The sequence below is a fragment of the Urocitellus parryii genome, chromosome 2, assembly GCF_045843805.1.
Source record: "Urocitellus parryii isolate mUroPar1 chromosome 2, mUroPar1.hap1, whole genome shotgun sequence".
Taxonomy (NCBI): domain Eukaryota; kingdom Metazoa; phylum Chordata; class Mammalia; order Rodentia; family Sciuridae; genus Urocitellus; species Urocitellus parryii.
Window position 1 is genome coordinate 121,349,545 of NC_135532.1, and position 20,176 is coordinate 121,369,720.

Sequence of the window (20,176 nt, forward strand, 5' to 3'; positions counted from 1 at the left end):
GTGTTAGCTTCTCAAGTAGCTGGAACTACAGGTGCATGCCACAGTGTCCAGGGATTTATTTATTGCCTACTGTGTCTGAAGATTTTGTTAGGAACTGTAAATTCAATAAGAATCATGATCATACCATCAAGTCAATGTATCTACGTGTACTGTAATTAACACCTTTTAAAACAAAACAAAATATACGCCTATCCAAATTGATGGGTCATATTCAAATACATTTTTTGTTAAATGCAGCTCTTTTCTGGAATACCACAGTTTATATTTTAAGGAAGTAAAGAATTTTGTTCTATGTATATTAAGACATGCATGAAATATACAGCTAGAAATTTTCAAAATGGAAACCTTTTAAAGAAATTGATTTTTGCCAGATGTAGTGGCACACACCTCTAATCCTAGCAACTGACATAAGAGAATTGCAAGTTAAGGCCAGCCACAGCAACTTAGCAAGACCCTCGCCAATTTAGTGAAACCCTGTTCTCAAAATAAAAAATAAAAAGGACTGGGGATGTAGCTCAGTTATAAAGTACCTACCATTTAGCAAGTGCAAGGCCCTAGGTTTAATCCCCAAGCACTAATCCCCATCAAAATTAAACATGGACAATAATGATAATAATACCTATGCACAAAAGGGAGGAGTCTACCTTTTCATTCAGCAGGACTTCCCCATTTTCTAGTTCTACTCTCTCTATTTCTGTTCTATTCATCCTGAGTCATTCTTTGTAGTGGGAGATGACAGTAATTTTTTGTTCATTAGAACCTTCTACTTTTCCCTGTACTAATTAATACTCATTTAATAACACAAAGATTTGAGTTCTAGATTAGGTTGTTATTATTTGGGAAATTTATTTTTTACAAACTTATTTCTACTGAAAAAGGAAAAATTTTCATCTTGATTTAAAATGACTTATAAAGGAGAGGTTGTAGGGAAACAGGCAATGCATATATTCCTAGTGAGACTGATTCACTCTCTTTGGAAGATAACTTGACAACTCTCATTAAAATTACAAATGCTCATATCTTTCAGGCCAGAAACATTTCATGAATTAATGCCAGTTATACTAGAACTGTAGCAAGAAGATCTAGAACTGGAGCAAGATGATGTATATGCAAAGTAACTCACCTTGGTAGTACTATAAAAGCAAAAGACTAGAGAGGACTTAAGTGTCCACCCTCTGGGCCCAGGTTAAATAAATTCTGATATATCCATAAAATGTACATTATATGGTAGAAGGAAAAAGGACTGGGAAAGCACAGTATGTATAGATATGGAAAAGTCTCCAGAAATAGTGCTTTGTGTGAAAATAGCAAGGTGCCAAGCTATACACTATATTTTTGGTTAAGAGGAGGAAAAAGATGAAATATCAGTTTTGTTTGTACATACACTAAAAATTTATGAAAGTATATATGAGATTAATAACAGTGGTTACTTATTTGATAGGGAGTAACTGTATTCATGAGTAACAGGTATAATAGGAAAAATTTTTCGTGTTTTTTGATTTCTGAACCACATCAATTCAAATTTAAAAACAGCACTTATAGAAAGAAGAATACAATTTAGAGTAACAGTTTTTTAGAAGTATAAAACAACGGAGTTAAAAGCATCTTAAGATCCAACACATCACTTGTTTGACACAGTAATATAATGAGCTCCTTTTTTTTAAGATTAAAAAAATGAAAAGCAAATAAAAAATTTTTATACTTCTTTATGGAGTAATTATAGTCTTAAAGAAAATGCTGGTTAAGGATAAATCAATGAAAAAACTGCAAGAAGTTTAAAATAAAAATTAGTTTTTATTTATTGCTAGGTCCTGAAAGCTTAATCAGTATAAAATATGCTGTTGAAAAGCACTAAAAAGCCTGGAAAATAGACATATAAGTCAGATCCTTTTATTCAATTAATTTTCATAATAGCTTCCTATTGCAGATTTTATCTGTGCCTAGTCTTTGTGACATTTTTAGGCAAAATATGTAGAATGCACACTGATTTTAAATATAAGACTAATTTCTGTTCTCCTCCTTGAAACTATTTTTGAAAGTAAACAAAAAGTAGTTATTTACATTAGAAATAACTAATGTCCATTACCTTATGAGAAAGAAGCTTCCCATCACCTAGTGGTTTTCCAGTTGATGCCTCAAAAAGGAAGATTACTTGAAAAAAAAAGTATAACATTACATGGCGTTTTATATTAGCATTTTTATTGGTAAATTTTGGGAGAATTATCATAATCCTCATAAGAAATTATTTAACTCTCTGAAACTCTGAGTATCTATCTATTGGCAAAGAAGAACAACAGCATCAAATTCCTTTTTATTAATGGGGTTACATTCCTTATGAAAACTGTGGAACTGAATATTCCTAAAACATACATTTATTTAAAACTGTTATTTATCTAAGGCATCAATGCCTCTCTATAGGCTCAACAATGGAAATTCAAATTTGTAATTCTGCTATCTCTGGTTTAGACCCATACATCATAGAAAACCACATCTCACAAAGAAAAATGTGTCAGGTTCTGTGATGCCAGACAACATGTGCTGCTAATTTTCTGTCATCCTGGGTTTCCTGGCAAAAGCTTCAAAAACCCTTAAAATTTCCTGAGTGACAGGACTTTCTTTGTTATATTAATCAGAGTCTTGGTGGGTACCTGGAAAACCTCAGGACAGAGGCTGATAATCAAAAGCACAAAGCATGTGATTTGAAGGATGGAACTTTTATGTTTCTGACCTCTGGAGATAGGAATAAGACTGAAGATTATAGCATATTGAGATAGGGGCAAAGGACAAGTAGTCAGCTAGATAATAAATGATCTTAGAAAAAGATGAGGGTTGGCTATCAAAGAAAAGGAAATGGGTTGCTAACACCTCTGGGAATGCACAAGTGATTACCCCTGTGCTCCTGCTCCTTAAGCTGGGATTAAAACAGGGATTCTGGGATCTATAAATGAGACATGACCATCCCCTCCCCCAAATTCTCAGCTATGGGCCCCCTTCTCTGCTGTCTCTCTACCTGTCTCTTTCTTAAATAAGACTTGCTTTCTATGTTTGCTTGGGTGTTTCTCAGGTGTTTAATCTTCAACACCTGGGGATAAGAACCCATTCCTGATTTCCAAGACCTGTATCAATATGGCCAATGATTAAATGAATTATGCCAAGTAATAAAACCCCATAAAAATTCTAGACAGAAAAGTTCAGTAAAGCTTCCTCATTGGTGAAAACACTGATTGCTATGAGTTGAGGACACAGAAGCTCTATGTTCCTTGCCAGGCCTTATGCTTTGTGTATCCTTTATAATAAAACGATAATCATAATATAGCTTGAGTCCTTTGAGTTGTTTTAGTGAATTATCAAATTTGAGGAGGTTATAGAATAAAATAGAAAAAAAATCCCTGAATTTATACAAAGTGGTGGCTGATATATAAAGTGAAGGCAGTCTTGTGTTAAACACTTTATCCTTAAGCTTTTGGGTTTGTGCTAACTCCAGGTAGTGTCAGAAATGAATTATAGTACAACCAGTTTAGATACAAATAGAATAGTTTGGGTCAGGAAATATAAGGGTTCACTAGGATGACCCTGACGCACTGAAACATTTGATTTGGGAAAATTATAAAGGGATAGGAGATGAGGAAGCTCTGATTCTTCAGTGGCCGCAGGATCATTTAAGGTATGAAATAGTAGCTATGTTGCAATCAGTTATTGGAGGTAAAAATTTATTTATGGAATTTAGAGATGATACAATTTCCAGGGAACTGGCTCACTAAATGCATAAGAAAATGTAAATATAATAAGGAAAAAAACATATGCAATTCCTTGTTTTTTATTAACTGTAAAAGCTAAAGTCAAAGTAAAGAGTGGGCCAAATATAAATTCTGATCAGTCTAAATCAAAGGCTCTTCTTTCAGGAACGTTAGTAAGGAATATGTTAGGGAAGATCCCGATTCTAGTCAGTTCCAGGTACAGCCATTAGAGCTATTTTCAAAGGAAAAAGTTATGCTGAAACAAATTATTAAAAAAGACTAGATCATATATAAATTTTAAAAAAGAAAAAGAAAGTAACTAACTTTATAAGGAACACTGCATCCTGGTTGTATTAGGAGGTTGGGGAGAGGGAGTCTTTTGCAAAAAGATGCATGAGAATTAAGTCTGAGAAGGCAGAGAAATTTTTCAAAGAAAAGCAAAAATGTGCTATGCCTGCATGGTGTTTTATAGGAAATAACTTTCTGTAAAAGAGCAGTTATAAAATCCATCTTAAATGGTAAAAAAAAAAAAAAAAAAAAAGACTAGAATGGTTCCCAAGAGAATGGGGATAGATAAAGGGACTCCTTCCAACTGGGCAGATGGGGGTGGAGGGAGTATATCTCTAAACAGTTACTAAGAAATGGATTGAATAAAGCAAACGTTACTAGGATCAAAACATTGAGGTTGGATGAATTGATGAAATTCCCTTATGGTGATCCAATGTTTAAACCAAACTTATGTGGGCTACATGTACCACTATTTTCTCCTGATGATCTCTCTCTCTTTTTTTTTAATTTTAACTTTTATTTTTTTTTAGTCATACATGAGAGAATATATTTTGACATATAATACATACATGGAATGTACATACATCAATCATATTGTCTATTCTATTCTGCTGTCCTTCCTATCCCCCCTACTCCCCCATCCTTTCTCTCTATCCAATCTAGTGTGACACTTTTTTTTCTTTCTCTCATCACAACATCATAAATGTATTCTGTATAACAATGAGGTTCTCCTTCCATCTTCCATGCAACTCCCCTTCTCCCTCTTTTTCCCTCCCACCTCTCTTCCCTATTTAATGGTAGTCTTCTTCTCATGCTCTTCCTCCCTATCCCATTTTGAGTCACCCCCCTTATATCAAAAAAGACATTTGGCATTTGTTTTTTAGGGATTGGCTAACTTCACTAAGCATAATCTGCTCTAATGCCATCCATTTGCCTACGAATGCCATGATCTTATTATTTTTTAGTGCTGAGAAATATTCCATTGTGTTTAAATGCCACAATTTTTTAATCCATTCATCTATTGAAGGGCATCTAGGTTGGTTCCACATTCTAGCTATTGTGAATTGTGCTGCTATAAACACTGATGTGGCTGTGTCCCTGTAGTATGCTCTTTTTAGGTCTTTTGGGTATAGTCCGTGAAGGGGAACAGCGGGGTCAAATGGTGGTTCCATTCCCAGCTTTCCAAGGAATCTCCATTCTGCTTTCCAAATTGGCTGCACCAATTTGCAGTCCCACCAACAATGTACAAGTGTACCTTTTTCCCCCGCATCCTCGCCAGCACTTATTGTTGTTTGTATTCCTAATGGCTGCCATTCTTATTGGAGTGAGATGGTATCTTAGAGTAGTTTTAATTTGCATTTCTCTGATTGCTAGAGATGGTGAGCATTTTTTCATGTATTTGTTGATTGATTGTATATCCTGATGATCTCTTATATTGGACCATCCCTCATTCTCTTTGGCTAGTTCCTCCTCATTTGGTGACCTTTGTTCCTACGGTTTTGTTCTTGGTTGGCTTCATATTTAATTTTTATTTATTTTTTGGGAGTAGATATTGAACTCAGGAGCACTTTACCAAAGAGCTACATCCCTAGTCCTTTTTACTTTTTTGAGACAGGGTCTCACTAAGTTTCCCTTGCAATCCTCTTGCCTCAATCTCCTGAGTTGCTGGGAAGGACTACAGGTGTGTCCCACAGTACCTATACTTGGTTGCCTTTTCACAATATATTCTTTCCCCATTTTTTTTCTATTTTCATGACATCAATCACTACTTATAATTTGAAGTTCTCTATCTCCAATTCCAACCTTTCTATGATGTTCTGAAGAAGCCTGAAACAAATGCTGCCTTTATTCCCTTTTCGGTTTCACCAAAGTTTCTCCTACTCTCAAACATGACAGTGGTTTTGAGATACATATAATAATATATATAAAGCATATTTAATTCAAGAAGACCATATTTTTAATAAATTATTAGCTTAAGTTTGAGGTTGGTTACTGGCTATATTCACAGAGAAAATCCCATTACAATATTTAGTTATATTCTAAGATTGTCAATTATGTTGAGAAAAATGAAAAAAATACTATAGCAGAGATCTTAATTAAACACATAAAGAAAAATTAGAAAAAAAAATTGTCTTCCATTTTAAACAGTACTTTGGGCTTGGCTAAAGCCAATTATTTTCATAGCTATACAAATGAATAATGTTTAAAAAAAAGCCTTCTGTCCTTTTCTAACTGTACATATTATATAGAGCTAGGTATATGTGGATGAACTCATCTACTTTTTCCCTCAACTGTAAGTAGATCTGATCTATGGGAGGTTAGACCTGTGTTTCAGTGTTCACATATAACAGAAACTGGCAGAGGGAACAACTAAGGAGCTGGGAGCTAAGAGTTGCTTCTAGACATAAACAACTGTTCCTTAATTTCCACTTCCACACACCCAGACATCTTTCTAATAATTACCCACACAAATATCAAAGCATATCTCTGCAAAGTAGATGGGGGGAAAGAAGGAAGGTAAAAGCAGTAATTCTAGTACGTAATCACCCAAAGAGACATTCAAAGTTACCAACATCTATTTATTGAGCACTTATTACAATGTAGAGTACTATACTTGACCCAAGAAACCTAACTATAAAGGAGCTCTCAAATTAATAAGATATCACATGTAGATGGCTCCCTCTACATGTTAAAGATGCCAGGTACTTCAATCATGTTTACTATTATTAGAATATACATTTACTTAGCCAAAATAGGAAAATATTTTCCCTCTCAATTTTTTAACTTTATTTTTTAAATTTATTTTTTTAGCTGTAGTTGGACACAATACCTTTATTTCGTTTACCTATTTTTATGTGGTGCTGAGCCACAACCCCAGCCCTTCCCTCTCATTTTATTCATGTTCTACAATAATTTTATTTTAGTCTTTGTGATTTTCTGTTTACCACAAAATAGAACTAACTACATAACTAAAATAGTTATAGCTTAATAGTCAATAGCTTAACAATCAAACTTTATTTTTATTTTTTTTTAAAGAGAGAGAGAGAGAGAGAGAGAGAGAGAGAGAGAGAGAGAAACAGAGAGAGAATTTTTAATATTTATTTTTTAGTTCTCGACGGACACAACATCTTTGTTGGTATGTGGTGCTGAGGATCGAACCCGGGCCGCACGCATGCCAGGCCAGCGCGCTACCGCTTGAGCCACATCCGCAGCCCAACAATCAAACTTTATATAAATAAAATAATTATTGGCATATAAATATATATATTTATTTATTTATTTCTGGAAATGTTCATAATTCCTCTAGCTCTAAAATTTTATGAATTATCAGAAGAATAAAGACTAATGAAATATAAGCTAAGTGCAATAGTGCACACCTGTAATTCCAGCAACTCAGGCGACTGATGCAGGAGGACAGTAAGTTGGAGGCCAATTTCAACAATTTAGTTAGACTCTGCATCAAAATAAAATTTAAATTACAAAGGACTTGGGATGTAGATAAGCAGTAGTGTGCTTGAGGAGCATGTGTAAGGCCCTGGGTTTGATCATCAGTATTGAAAAAAAAAATAGTAGTAGTAAAACATGTTTTGTATGTAAATTGATTATAGAAAAAATAAGCTTATATTCAGTTGGAAATACACATACTTTATTAAAGTTTTTAGCCAGAAATGCAGTTGTTTAAAAACAAATCAACTACCAAATGTCCTCTTTCAAAGAAAGCCTAAATAGCTAGAATTACTCTATTTTAGAGTATGAGAGGTGATACTACCTGAAAATACTGAAAATTAAAAAGTGGGATAGTTTCCTAGCTCCTTAGTTTCATCTTCCATGGCCTGACCTAGACACTCAAGTTAGATTTTTTTAGTAAAGTGTTACAGTAACAGACAATGTTTTACAACATGCATTAAAAAAGAGAAACAACTATTTAATAGTTGTATACTAGAATTTAGAGACTATTCACCCTCCTGGTTTTCCTCTTATCTCACTAGCTCCTCTTTCTCTTACTTGTCTTTAATATCAATGTGCTCAGTCAGTACTTGGTTTCTTTTTCTATATACACTTTTTCCCAGGTGATTTCATTCTGTGCCAAGGCTAGGAATATACCAGTAACTTCTACATTTAAATCACTACACCCAACTTCTCTCCTGAGCCCTGTACTTGTTTACTCTGTTGTTTATTTTTCATTTTTCTTTTTTTATTTGTTCATATTAGTTATACATGATAGTAGAATGTATTTTGACATTTTATACATATATGAAATATAACTTCTCATTCTTATGTTTGTTCATGATGTGGAATTACATTGATAGTGTAATCATATATGCAAATAGGATAGTAATGTCCAATTCATTCTACTATTTTTCCTATTCCCATTCTCCCTCCCTTCCCTTCATTCCCCTTTGTCTAAAGCAAAGTACTTCTATTCTTCCCTACCACTGACCCCCTTATTATGAATTAGCATTCACATATCAGAGAAGATATCCTGCCTTTGGTCTTTTGGGATTGGTTTATTTCATATAGCATGATAGTACTAGATCCATCCATTTACTGGAAAATGACATAACTTTATTCTTTTCTATGGCTTAGTAACATCCCATTGTGTATGTATACTACATTTTCTTTATCCTTTCATCTGTTGAAGGGCACCTAGTTTGGTTCCATACCTTAGTATTTGCATCACTGCTGATCATATGCTGATTTTAAGACATTTGCGTATAAACCAAGGAGTCGCATACTTGGGTCAAATGGTGGTTCCATTCCAAGTTTTCTGAAGAATCTCCATACCACTTTCAATGATGGTTGCACCAATTTGCAGTCCCACCAGCAATGTATGAGTGTGCCTTCTTCTCCACATCCTCACTAACATTAATTGTTGCTTGTGTTCTTGATAATTGCCATTCTGACCAGGGTGAGATGAAATCTTACAGTAGTTTTGATTTGTATTCTAACTGCTAGAGATAATGAACATTTTTCCATATGTTTGTTGATCAATTGTATTTCTTCTTCTGTGAAGTGTCTGTTCAGTTCCTTAGTCCTTTTATTGATTGTATTATTTGTTTTATTGGTGTTGAGTTTTTTGTTCTTTACGTAACTTGGAGATTAATGCTCCATCTGAGGTACATGTGGTAAAGATTTGCTCCCATTCTGTAGGTTCTCTGTTCATGTTGTTGATTATTGCCTTTGCTGTAAAAAGGCTTTTTAGTTTTGATTCCATCCCATTTGTTGAATCTTAATTTTACTTCTTGCACTTTAGGAGTCTTGTTAAGGAAGTCAGTTCCTAAGTCAACATGTTGGAGAATTGGGCCTACTTTCTCTTCTATTAGGCCCAGGGTCTGTGTTCTAGTTCCTAAGTCTTTGATCCACTTTGAGTTAATTTTTGTGCAGGGTTAGAGATAGGGGTTGAATTTCATTTTGCTACATATGGATTTCTGTGGTTTTGCAATATTAGTTGAAGAAGCTATCTTTTCTCCAATGTATGCTTATGATACATTTGTCTAGAAAGATCTGACTATATTTATGTCAGTTTGTCTCTGTGTCATCTATTCTGCACCACTGGTCTATGTGTCAGTTTTGGTGCCAATATCATGCTGTTTTTCTTACTATAGCGGTGTAGTATAATTTAAGTATAAGTCTGGTATAGTATAAGTCTGGTATTGTGATGTCTCCTGTTTAACCTTTCTTGCTTTGGCTATTTTGGGCCTCTTACTTTTCCAAATGAATTTTATGATTGCTTTTTCCATTTCTATGAAGAACATCATTGGAATTTTAATAGGAATCGCATTAAATCTGTATAGCGCTTTTGGTAGTAAGGCCATTTTAAGAATGTTAATTCTGCCTATCTAAGAGCATGAGAGAACTTTCTAGCTTCTAAGATCTTCTTCAATTTCTTTCTTTAGTGTTTTATAGTTTTTATTGTAGAGGTCTGTCTCCTCTTTTATTAGATTGATTCCCAAATATTTTATTTTCTTTTTTAGGCTATTATGAATGGGGTAGTTTTCCTAATTTATCTTTTAGTAGATTCATTACTGATGTACAGGAATGCAATTGATGTATAGGAATGTTAACTTTATTTTCTGCTACTTTGCTAAATTCATTTGTGAGTTCCATAAGTTTTCTGGTAGAATTTTTTGGGTCTTCTAGATATAGAATCATGTCATTGGCAAATAGGAATAGTTTGAGTTCTTCTTTTCCTTTTTGTATCCCTTTAATTTCTTTCATCTGTCTGATTGCTCTGGCTAGAGTTTCCAGGACTGTGTTGAATAAAAGTGGCAAAAGAGGGCATTCTTGTCTTTTTCCAGTTTTTAGAGGGAATATTTTCAATTTTTTTCCATTAGAATTATGTTGCCCTTGGGTTTAGCATAGATAGCTTTTACAATGTTGAAGTATGTTCCCACAACCCCTAGTTTTTCTAGTATTTTGAACATAAAAGGTTTCTCTATTTTGTCAAATGCTTTTTCTGTACTTATTGGTTTACTTCCATCTCTGCTTGATGTCTATGAAGCATTTAAATATATCATGACAAAAACAGAACTATTGATTTACAAACCTCTTCAAAACTTCCTCCCTGTTTTTTGTCTTCCATCTTACTTAACTAGGGTAAAAGCCTATAAGATAAAAAGGCTTACCTCCCCAGTTTCCTGTATGCTTATATCCTTACCATAGTCCAGTCTCTGTGATCTGGTTTTTGACTCTCTCTCTGTCCTCATCTCTTGCTACTCTTTCATGGTCACCCAATTACATGGCCTTCTGGCAATTCCTTTTAACATGCCAAGCATTCTCATCTCAGAATCCTTCCTATAGTCATTCCCCTTCCTCATTTCCAGAATGCCCCAATCCTTCACTTTACATTAGTTTGCTTCACAGCATGTGTAGATAGTATAGAAAATAAACAAACATATAATAAACTATCTGTTCCTTTTTATATCTTCAAAAAAAAGTATTTGGCCCACAAGTAAGAATTCTATAATATCTGCCAGATAATTGAATCTTTAATACAGTGATACCTTAATAAAATGGTTTCACTGTACTATGAAATTCCAAATCACTTAACAAAGTTATTTATAAATACTAAACTGGCCTAGGTTTTAATAGAAATTTTACTCATACCTTTCTTCCACTTTATTAACTTACATTTTTTATTTTTTGGTGCCAGGAATTAAACCCAGGGGTGATTAACCATTGAGTGATATGGTAAAAGTCCCCTTCTCCCCACTCTTTTTTTTTTTTTTTTTTTTTTTGAGACAGGGTCTTGCTAAATGGTGAGGCTGCCCTTGAACTTGCTATCCTCCTGTCTCAGCCTCCCAACTGTGATCACAGTTGTGGGCCACTGTGCCTGACTTCATTAACTTAATTTTAAAAACATGTAAACAAAACAAATGGTATAATGAAGTACAATATTCACTCTGTTACCAAATGAAGAAAACAGGAATATTAAAAAAAAATACACATTTTAAGATCACAATCTTTAATTAAAACTCTACCAATAGCTACTGAATAAAGATTTATGTCTTACCACCAATCTTGGTTGTTATAACAATATGTATGTGTTCTATCAATTGGGTATGATATAACAACTTTAGTTCTTATGTAATTCAAATTTAGAACAAATCATGAAGTTTATGACTGTCACATAAAGTTAATATATTAATAGATAAGAAAATGCAAGTTAATTTATGAAAATTTTATAGCATTAACAAATTTCATGGAAACTGGCTGTGGAAAATTATAAGATGTACTTACTTTTTTCATCAGCTTTGTCTTTTATGGCTATAGTATCATTACTCAGAGACACAGTCTGTGCATTAAGAATATCTGTTCTCATTCCAGGAAATTTTGGAGAAGAAATGAAGCGCCCTTCATAGGAATATACATAGATACCACCACCATCTACAAGAAGAAAATGTCTAAAAAATAAAGAATAAAAATATGTTCTTAGAGAGGAAGATACTATATTTTCATTTTATAATAAAGAATAATTTATCCTAGCCCAGACATGTAATCCCAGCAGCTCAGGAAGCTGAGGCAGGAGGATTACAAATTTAAAGTCTGTCTTAGCAACTTAGCAAGGCCCTAAGCAACTTAGTGAGAACCTATCTCAAAAGTAAAAACACTGGGGGCTGGGAATACAGTTCAGTGGTTAAGAACCCCTGAGTTCAATTCCCAGTATCAAAAAAAAAAAAAAAATCCTTTGCAAAAATCTAAATCTAAATAATAAAATCCAAATAATAAAATCTAAATAATAACAACAATATAAAGTAAAGATGCTTCTCTGACTTTAAAATCATATGCCAATCATCAGTATATATTCACATATAAACCCTACACATTTTTTACAACAGGGTTTCAGATTCATTTCCTATGTTGACAGTTAATATTAAGGCATAGGGCTCTGTACAATATTTTATTGGCTTATATAACTATTTTATGGCTACTACATTTTTCCTTTTAAAAAGGATAAACATTGTAAGAAATAATTAAAACAATAAAGAGAAAACAAAAGACTTCTTGTGACTCTACCTTTACAGAGATAACTATCGCAAAAAAAATATGGATACATTTTCATAATTACTTCTTAACTCACTTTTTGTGATGGATATTAATTTCAAATTAAATTAACTGTTTTAGTGAGTGTCTATAGTGTGCACACATCTCTGTATATCTATTCTACTTAATTCGTATATAGCTTCTAGAAGCATAATTACTGGATCAAAGGATATATACTTTTAAAAATTTAATATGTGGGCCGGGATTGTGGCTCTGTGGCAGAGCGCTTGCCCTGCATATATGAGGCACTGGGTTTGACTCTCAGCACAGTAGATAAATAAATGAATAAAATATAGGTCTACCAACAACTAAAAATATATATAAATTGTTTCAAAATTAAAATGTAACTGTTAAACTTCCTTTAGAAAGGTAATATTGATTTGTACACATAAAACTAAATTGGTGAGGCTTTTACTTTGTGTTGACAACATTATTGTAAAAAAAAATGTTCAGGGTCTCAATATCCTTGATTCAGAACTATTTATTGATTCAGGAATTACTAATTATTCAGGAATTACTAATTATTATGTACACACTTCAACTAAATTAATACCTAAGGAATGACAGGTAACATTTAATTGAAGCATTTTTCTTTGCATATCAGTATATGGCCATACCCATTAGTGTATGAAAACAATGTTTGTTGATCTTGACAAAGTGACACATTATATTAGTATATATTCTTTGTGTTATCACTAAAAATTTTTCTTTTCTAAATAGAACACTAGCTTTTAACTTTTAAGTAAATACCCTGTTTCTATGGGCTAACATCTCTAACAGCATAAATAAGACCAGTGGTAGGAGGTAACTAAAATATTCTTTACTTAATTACTTATGCCATTAATATATGCTTTTACAAAGAAAACATCCAATAAATACACTTATAAACAATGTGTAATAAATAAATTTATTTGAAACTCCTGAAGTAAAAATCATTTCAGAAATATTGTTTTTAGACACTGACGTCTTAACTTTTAAATGGCAAAAATGACTTGTTTTAAAAATTTATAATTAATAAATGAATCATACATTTCAATTTCATTAAACAGATGTAAAATTTAACATAACATTTTCTTGATCACTCAATATCATCAGTATGATGACTATATTCTTCAGTAACAAAATGATAGTTTTGATACTCATGAGAATCTGTTGTTGCTCAGAATAATTATACTCTCAGCTGCACAGTTCTGTAATTTTAGTTTTCTCTATATTCCCTTGCCAGGCAGTCACTTTTCTTCCTGTCATTGTGCCAGCCTTTAACAGCTCATCAGCACTTTCTTCTAGTTTTCTATTTATAAAAAGCTGTGGGCTAGAAAACCTGATAAGAAACACTATTAAGAGCTGCCTAGGTGATGAATAAAGGGATAAGGAATCAAGTGCATTGTTTCACTGTAAAAGTATTTTAGGTAAATATCAATTATATTTCCATATTTTATTCCAGGTTTTATTGAGTAGCTTTCCTAAGTCTAATTTTTGTTTTAGTAGGATATCACTGTACATGACAGACTGATAGTTTTCACAGAAAACTGAAGGTTCCTGGAGTAATATCTATTCCTAATTTACTCAAGTTTAACTGGTCTCAAGTTCCTTAGTCTTTTACACAGTTCAGTGTCTTTGTAGAGAATATTATTTTTCAAACTTCAGGTCACAGCCCAGCAGTGGGTTATGAAATCAATGAAATTCAACCAATATTTTAAAACAAAGTTATGCCTGGGGTGTACTTCAGAGGCAAAGTGTGTGCTTAGCATGAGCAAATCCCTGGGTTCAATCTTCAGCAGAGGGGAAGGGAGGGAAGGACAGAGAGAGAAAAAGGAAAGGGAAGGGAAGGGAAGGAAAGGAAGAAGGAAAAGAAAGAGTAAAAGAGAAAAGAATAGGGGCTGGCGTTATAGCTTAGTGGTAGAGCCCTTGCCTCACACACATGAGTTACTGGGATTGATCCTCAGTACCACATAAAAACAAATAAGATAAAGATATTGTGTCCATCTTTTTAAAAAAAGAGAAAAGAATAAAAGAGAGGAAGAAGGAAAAAGATGGAGAAGAAAGAAAGAAAAAGAAAAACAAAGAAAGAAAAGAGAAAGGAAGCAGGCATGGTGGCACACGCCTGTAATCCCAGCAGCTCAAGAGGCTAAGACTGGAGGATTGTTGAGTTCAAAGCCAGCCTCAGCAATGGCAAAGCACTAAGCAACTCAGTGAGACCCTGTCTCTAAATAAAATACAAAATAGGACTGGGGATGTAGCTCAGTTGTCAAGTGCCCCTGAGTTCAATCACCAGTACCAGAGAGAGAGAGAGAGAGAGAGAGAGAGAGAGAGAGAGAGAATAGAGAAACCATGAGGTTCAAACTATTTCATAATTATTTGCCTGATTCACTCCCATTCTCTCATATCATTACTCCAATGTTCAGTTATAACGAACTCAACATTTAAAATAAATCGATACTTTTAAAACTTGTCAGTTTTAATTATTTTTCCTTTTTTTATTAAAGCATTAAAGTTACACACAGCAGTCAGGTTCATTTTGACAAAACTCATATATCCAAGGAATTTGATTTTAATCCCCATTCTTTCCACTTTTCCTCCCCTTCACCCTCCCCTTGTTCCTTCTTCCTCTATTCTACTAATCTTTCTTTTGTTCCTTTATTTATTTACTTTTGATTGGTACTTTCTATATATACACAAAGGTGAAATTCCCTTTGGTACATTTATATGTTCATGTTACATGATCTTGTTAAATTCATTCCATGTTTTCCCCTTTCCCATCCTTCCTCTCTCCTTCTTGTTCAGTTTTAATTTTTAATACAGAAAATGCTAAAATATAACCTACATATAACCCTCAATTATTTTTTTTAAATGTAAAAAAAAATGTTGAGACTAAAAAGTTTCAGGACTTCTTATCTAAAAAGCATATTTATTGCTTCTAATTTTTAAACCTATAATATAAACAAACCTATTCCAAATAAGTAGTATATTGTTATGTAAGTAGGATGCTTTAAAGACTGCTTTGCCCCTACGTGAAATATTTTAACCCTAAATCCAATAGGTAAACATAATAAACAAATTACCTTTCTGCCTGTAGAATTAAACTAATAGTTCCTTCTTTAAGATCAAATATAAGTGGTGTATTCCAGTTCTTTGTACTAAAAGACAGATAAAAGGAACATTATTAACATTTTAAATACTAAATTAACATTTAAAATACTCTTTTAAGTATACAGGTACTCATTTTAAGTAGTGATTTTAGTTTCACAGTAACTTTATTTGTACTTCTATTAAGGTATGTAGAATATTGCTCTGAAATTATTCGTTCTGTTCCTGCAACTAGACTGTACCCCAACTAGAAAGGAGACTCTCTGTCCCCTGCAACTAACACACGACACTCAACAAATACCTACTGCAGGTACTACAATACATGAATTAAAGAATACTGAGAATAAGCTACTTAATCACTGTGTCCTTTAGCTCTCATAAAATGGCAATAATACTAACGTTAAACATAAAAGATAAAAATTTCTCAATAAATGATACCTATTATTACCTAAAATATGAGTAGGTTTTTTTAATTTAATGAAACTTTTTGGTGATGATAGGTCCAGAGACCTCCTCATTTCTACTATTGCTCCCTGGTATTTCATTTTAATAAATATTTTATAACAATAAGTATGTTGACAACCAGACAGGAGACAAGGTTAAACATATTACCTAATATGTTTTGCCACATATTAGGTAATATAAGAAAATTGAAATGACAAAGAATAAATAAATAGGAGCTGTATTTTACTTTGCTTTGGGGAAGGTAAGAAAATGATGCTAGGTATCCAACCCAGGCCCTTGCACCGACTATGCAAGTGCTCTATTACTCTATCATATCTCCAGCCCAAATGTTGGTATTTTTGAAAGCAAACTCTCCAATGTAAGACCTAATGAAAGGAATCCCACAGATTCAAATTTTATGCTCTGTCTGTTGTAACTAGTAGAATAAATACCTTTTTTAGGGCAATGGAGAGCCCTAGTTTTCTTCAAACAACAAAGAAACTCAAACTAAAAAGATCTCTATTTTTCTCAACCCAATAAAAATTATTTAAATAACCATATTAAGTGATTATAAGATTTTCCCAGGTTCTCTAATCCTTTTCCCATATTTCAAGTTTTAATTTTGTATTTTTTTTAATTTTCCCGAATTATTATTGTTCTTCCTATCATTTAAGAAGAAAAATTCATATAAAAGTGATCTGATTATTTCTTTATTCACTCTCCTGTTTCTCCTATTTCATTATTCCAGACTTTGCTGTTTTCCTGAGTTGCAGATTCTGATTAGCAGCAGATTTACACAGAGTAAGTAAGGATTTCTAAAAAAATACAGCAGTTGTCAATTAAATTAATACCTTTGTTTTGTGTATTACTGGATTCTAAGAAAATATTATACATGTTTCAATTCATTCATTCATTCAAACATGCCGGGTTCTGATGAGTAAGACATTATTCTCTATCCTCAATTTTATAGTCAATAATTTAACTATAATCACACCATGTTTTCTTCAAACAACAAAGAAACTCAAACTAAAAAGATCTCTATTATAAATACAAGCACAATGTTTTTAAAAATGTTTTCTTAAATCCTTAAGTATTCACAACCCTTGAAAGTATCATAGTGATTACACAAGTTTTCTGGATAGTTGAGGACTCAATTGGAGGTAAGGTATAGTCAGATTGGACCAGTTGTTAAATTTTCAAGAATTTTTTAAATCAGAAAAAAAATTAAATAAAACTGGGATGTAAAATGAAATTTTATAGACTTACTATCAAGTAAATTATATTAAAAACAAAGGTAATAGATATCCAAAATATCACTTCTAGGTTATTTTATGATCTTTTATTATTATCTTTGTACCTGAAATTTTGTTTTATCTGTATGGCAGCAATACTACATATATAATGGTTTGCTATTCCTCATCTCCTTTCAACTTTGCATGAAATCACATTGTAGCTTAAAACTGGTCCTGGTAGAAATATTTTTACATCATGGAAATCATCAAAACTGCAAATCAGGTTTGTTTATTTCCAGAAAGCCAGTTGTATGTTTAACAGTATGTCCTTTTAAGTTTTTCATGCAAGTTTCCTGGAAATGTTTATTGAATCATTCCCTGCCTTCCAATACAGAATATACTGAATAGATTTCCTTTAATCTATCATTTTTGGAATTCTGGGCCATCAATACAAACATCCATGATTACCCTGGGCTATGATATTATATCCATACTAAATAATTTTGTTATCAGGATGCCTGCTGTCCCCTCTTATAGTAAACCGATGGTTCCTTTTCCCATCATTTATCAGCTGCTTCTAAGCTCTAAATTTTGAAAAACATATATACAATAAATTCCTTGAAACTAAGAGTGAACACTATCTCAGAGAAGGTATTTCCTATTATAAAAGTGATCATTAACATTTGATGTACATACTTTATTAGATATATTTTCACTGTTCGTTCATTGCTCACTTTTTCTCACTTCCTGGTTTGAGCTAAGCTCAGGACAGGTGAGGTTTTGAGAAAAATTAAGTTTAAGCCAAACAATAATGATTTGAAAACTTGAAAATAAATTTATCATCATAGGGGCTGGGATGTAGCTCAAGTGGTAGCACGCTTGCCTAGCAGGCGTGAGGCACTGGGTTCAATTCTCAGCACCACATAAAAATTTTAAAAAAATAAATAAAGATATTGTATCCACCTACAAAAAAAACTAAAAAAAATTTTATCATCACGACATAACTGAATTTTTAAGAAATGCAAGATGCTTACGAGAACACATAACATTGAAGAGACGTTGAAACAACTAAGTGTGCATAGTTCAAAGATGCTTTAATGACTCTATCACGGAATTCCAGCAAATCCACTGCATCATTAAGAACGTTGCGAACCTAAACAAGTAAAAATGAAATACCAACAAGCAACATTACAACACATCAAAATTTCAACTGAATGTTAGCAAGATTTTGAAACACACAAAAAATTCAATGCACTCTTGATTACCTAATCTCATAAAAAGAAGATTTCAACTAGGAATAAGATATTAAACACGTGGGTATAAAAACCAACAAAGTACAAATATAGATAATCTCTTAAAAGTAAATAGAAAATACAAAAAATTTTAACCTGCAAGCCTCACTGAATGCTATAGCAATGGAGTGATAAAAGTGAAAAATGTTCCAACACTGAGATATAGTTAAATGAAGACGGCACAGATAAGTTGGAAAAAGACTACATGATTTCTGCCAAAAACAATATCTCTTTTTAGATTAGATTTTACTTTTAAATTAGGTTTTACAACAGGAGATAAAATTGCTTTAAAAATCAAAAGTGGAGTAGGAGTTATTAGTAAAGAAACCAATCTGCACAGAGTGGGGGATGCAAAAACACAGAGATAATATATAAGAAGGCTAAGGACCAATTAACAAGAAGATTTGCTTATTATAATTAAGACTGTTATAAAGGTTTATAACATTCTAGTTTGTAAGGATTTTAACATTTGGTAATATTGTCTAAAATCTTGAAGGTAATGGACCAACCGCAACAAATCAATAAAAATGTTGAGTGAGTTAAACTTACCAAGTTATCTGGTCAATATCAGAATGGGTAAGACAGTATAATAAGAGGTTTAAAAAAAGAAAGAGAAAAATAATGTAATTGTACCTACAATTCTCCTCAAAATGTTATTTTTTTTTCTAAAAATAATGTATCAGGTATTAATAAGCAATAAAATGATATGAAAAGAAAGATAGGAGGATAAAGTAAAACTTCCTATAAGTACTTCTTCAAATTACTTCATGCCCTTCTAAAAGAGGTCCACAGAACTACCTTGCCACTCCCAAGTGAGGACAAGAAGGCACTATTTATAAGTCAGAAAGTGGGCCCTCTTTAGACATCAAATTTGCACACACCTTGATCTTGGACTTTCCAGCCTCTAGAACTGTGAAAAATGTTTTTGTTGTTGTTTATAAGCTACCCCTAATGTGGTTTTATTATAGCAGCCTGAGCAGACTACGACAAGTATATTTCATTTTTTAATGATCTGTTCCCCAACTCCCATCCCCATCAATATGCCATCACCATGACAAGAGAAAGCAAAATAAAGCTTATACTCTAGAATCCTATCACAAAGATAAACAAAACTATGAAATAACATACATATAGGCTATTTACTATAGCTCTATTTGCAATATCAAATGGCTGCAAATGCCCAAATGTTTATCAACAGGTTGAATAAACTACAGCACATTCACAAATAATATATAGCAGTACGATGCAATGAGGCAGTTATATGGAGTGATCTATGGGACATAGAGTAAAAATGTAAGATGCAGAACAATATATATAGTATGATATGTTTTATCTAAGGGAAGGACATGAAGTTACATGGATTTGCCTATATTTGAAAAAAAAACAAGAAACACTAAATAGTATTCAATAACAAATTATTAGAATAATCTACATTTTTTTATTTCAAAACTATATTTTAGAACATACATGGCACCATGTTTTAGGAACATGTGTTTAGGAACAAAAATTTTCTTGTAAGAGAAAACAATTGCCAAGAACAAACGAAGAGTAA

At 32.7% G+C, this 20,176-nt stretch overlaps 1 protein-coding gene across 1 annotated transcript in view; it reads right to left on the reverse strand.

Annotated features, from left to right (window-relative positions):
• Ift80 (intraflagellar transport 80) overlaps positions 1-20,176 on the reverse strand; it is a 130,920-nt gene that overhangs the window by 35,798 nt on the left and 74,946 nt on the right. The window contains exons 10-13 of the mRNA XM_077793983.1: positions 18,367-18,485; positions 15,632-15,706; positions 11,766-11,929; positions 2,087-2,151 (exon numbers count right to left, since the gene is read on the reverse strand). Of these exons, the coding sequence (XP_077650109.1) occupies positions 2,087-2,151; positions 11,766-11,929; positions 15,632-15,706; positions 18,367-18,485 (423 nt within the window). The remainder of the gene's footprint in view (positions 1-2,086; positions 2,152-11,765; positions 11,930-15,631; positions 15,707-18,366; positions 18,486-20,176) is intronic.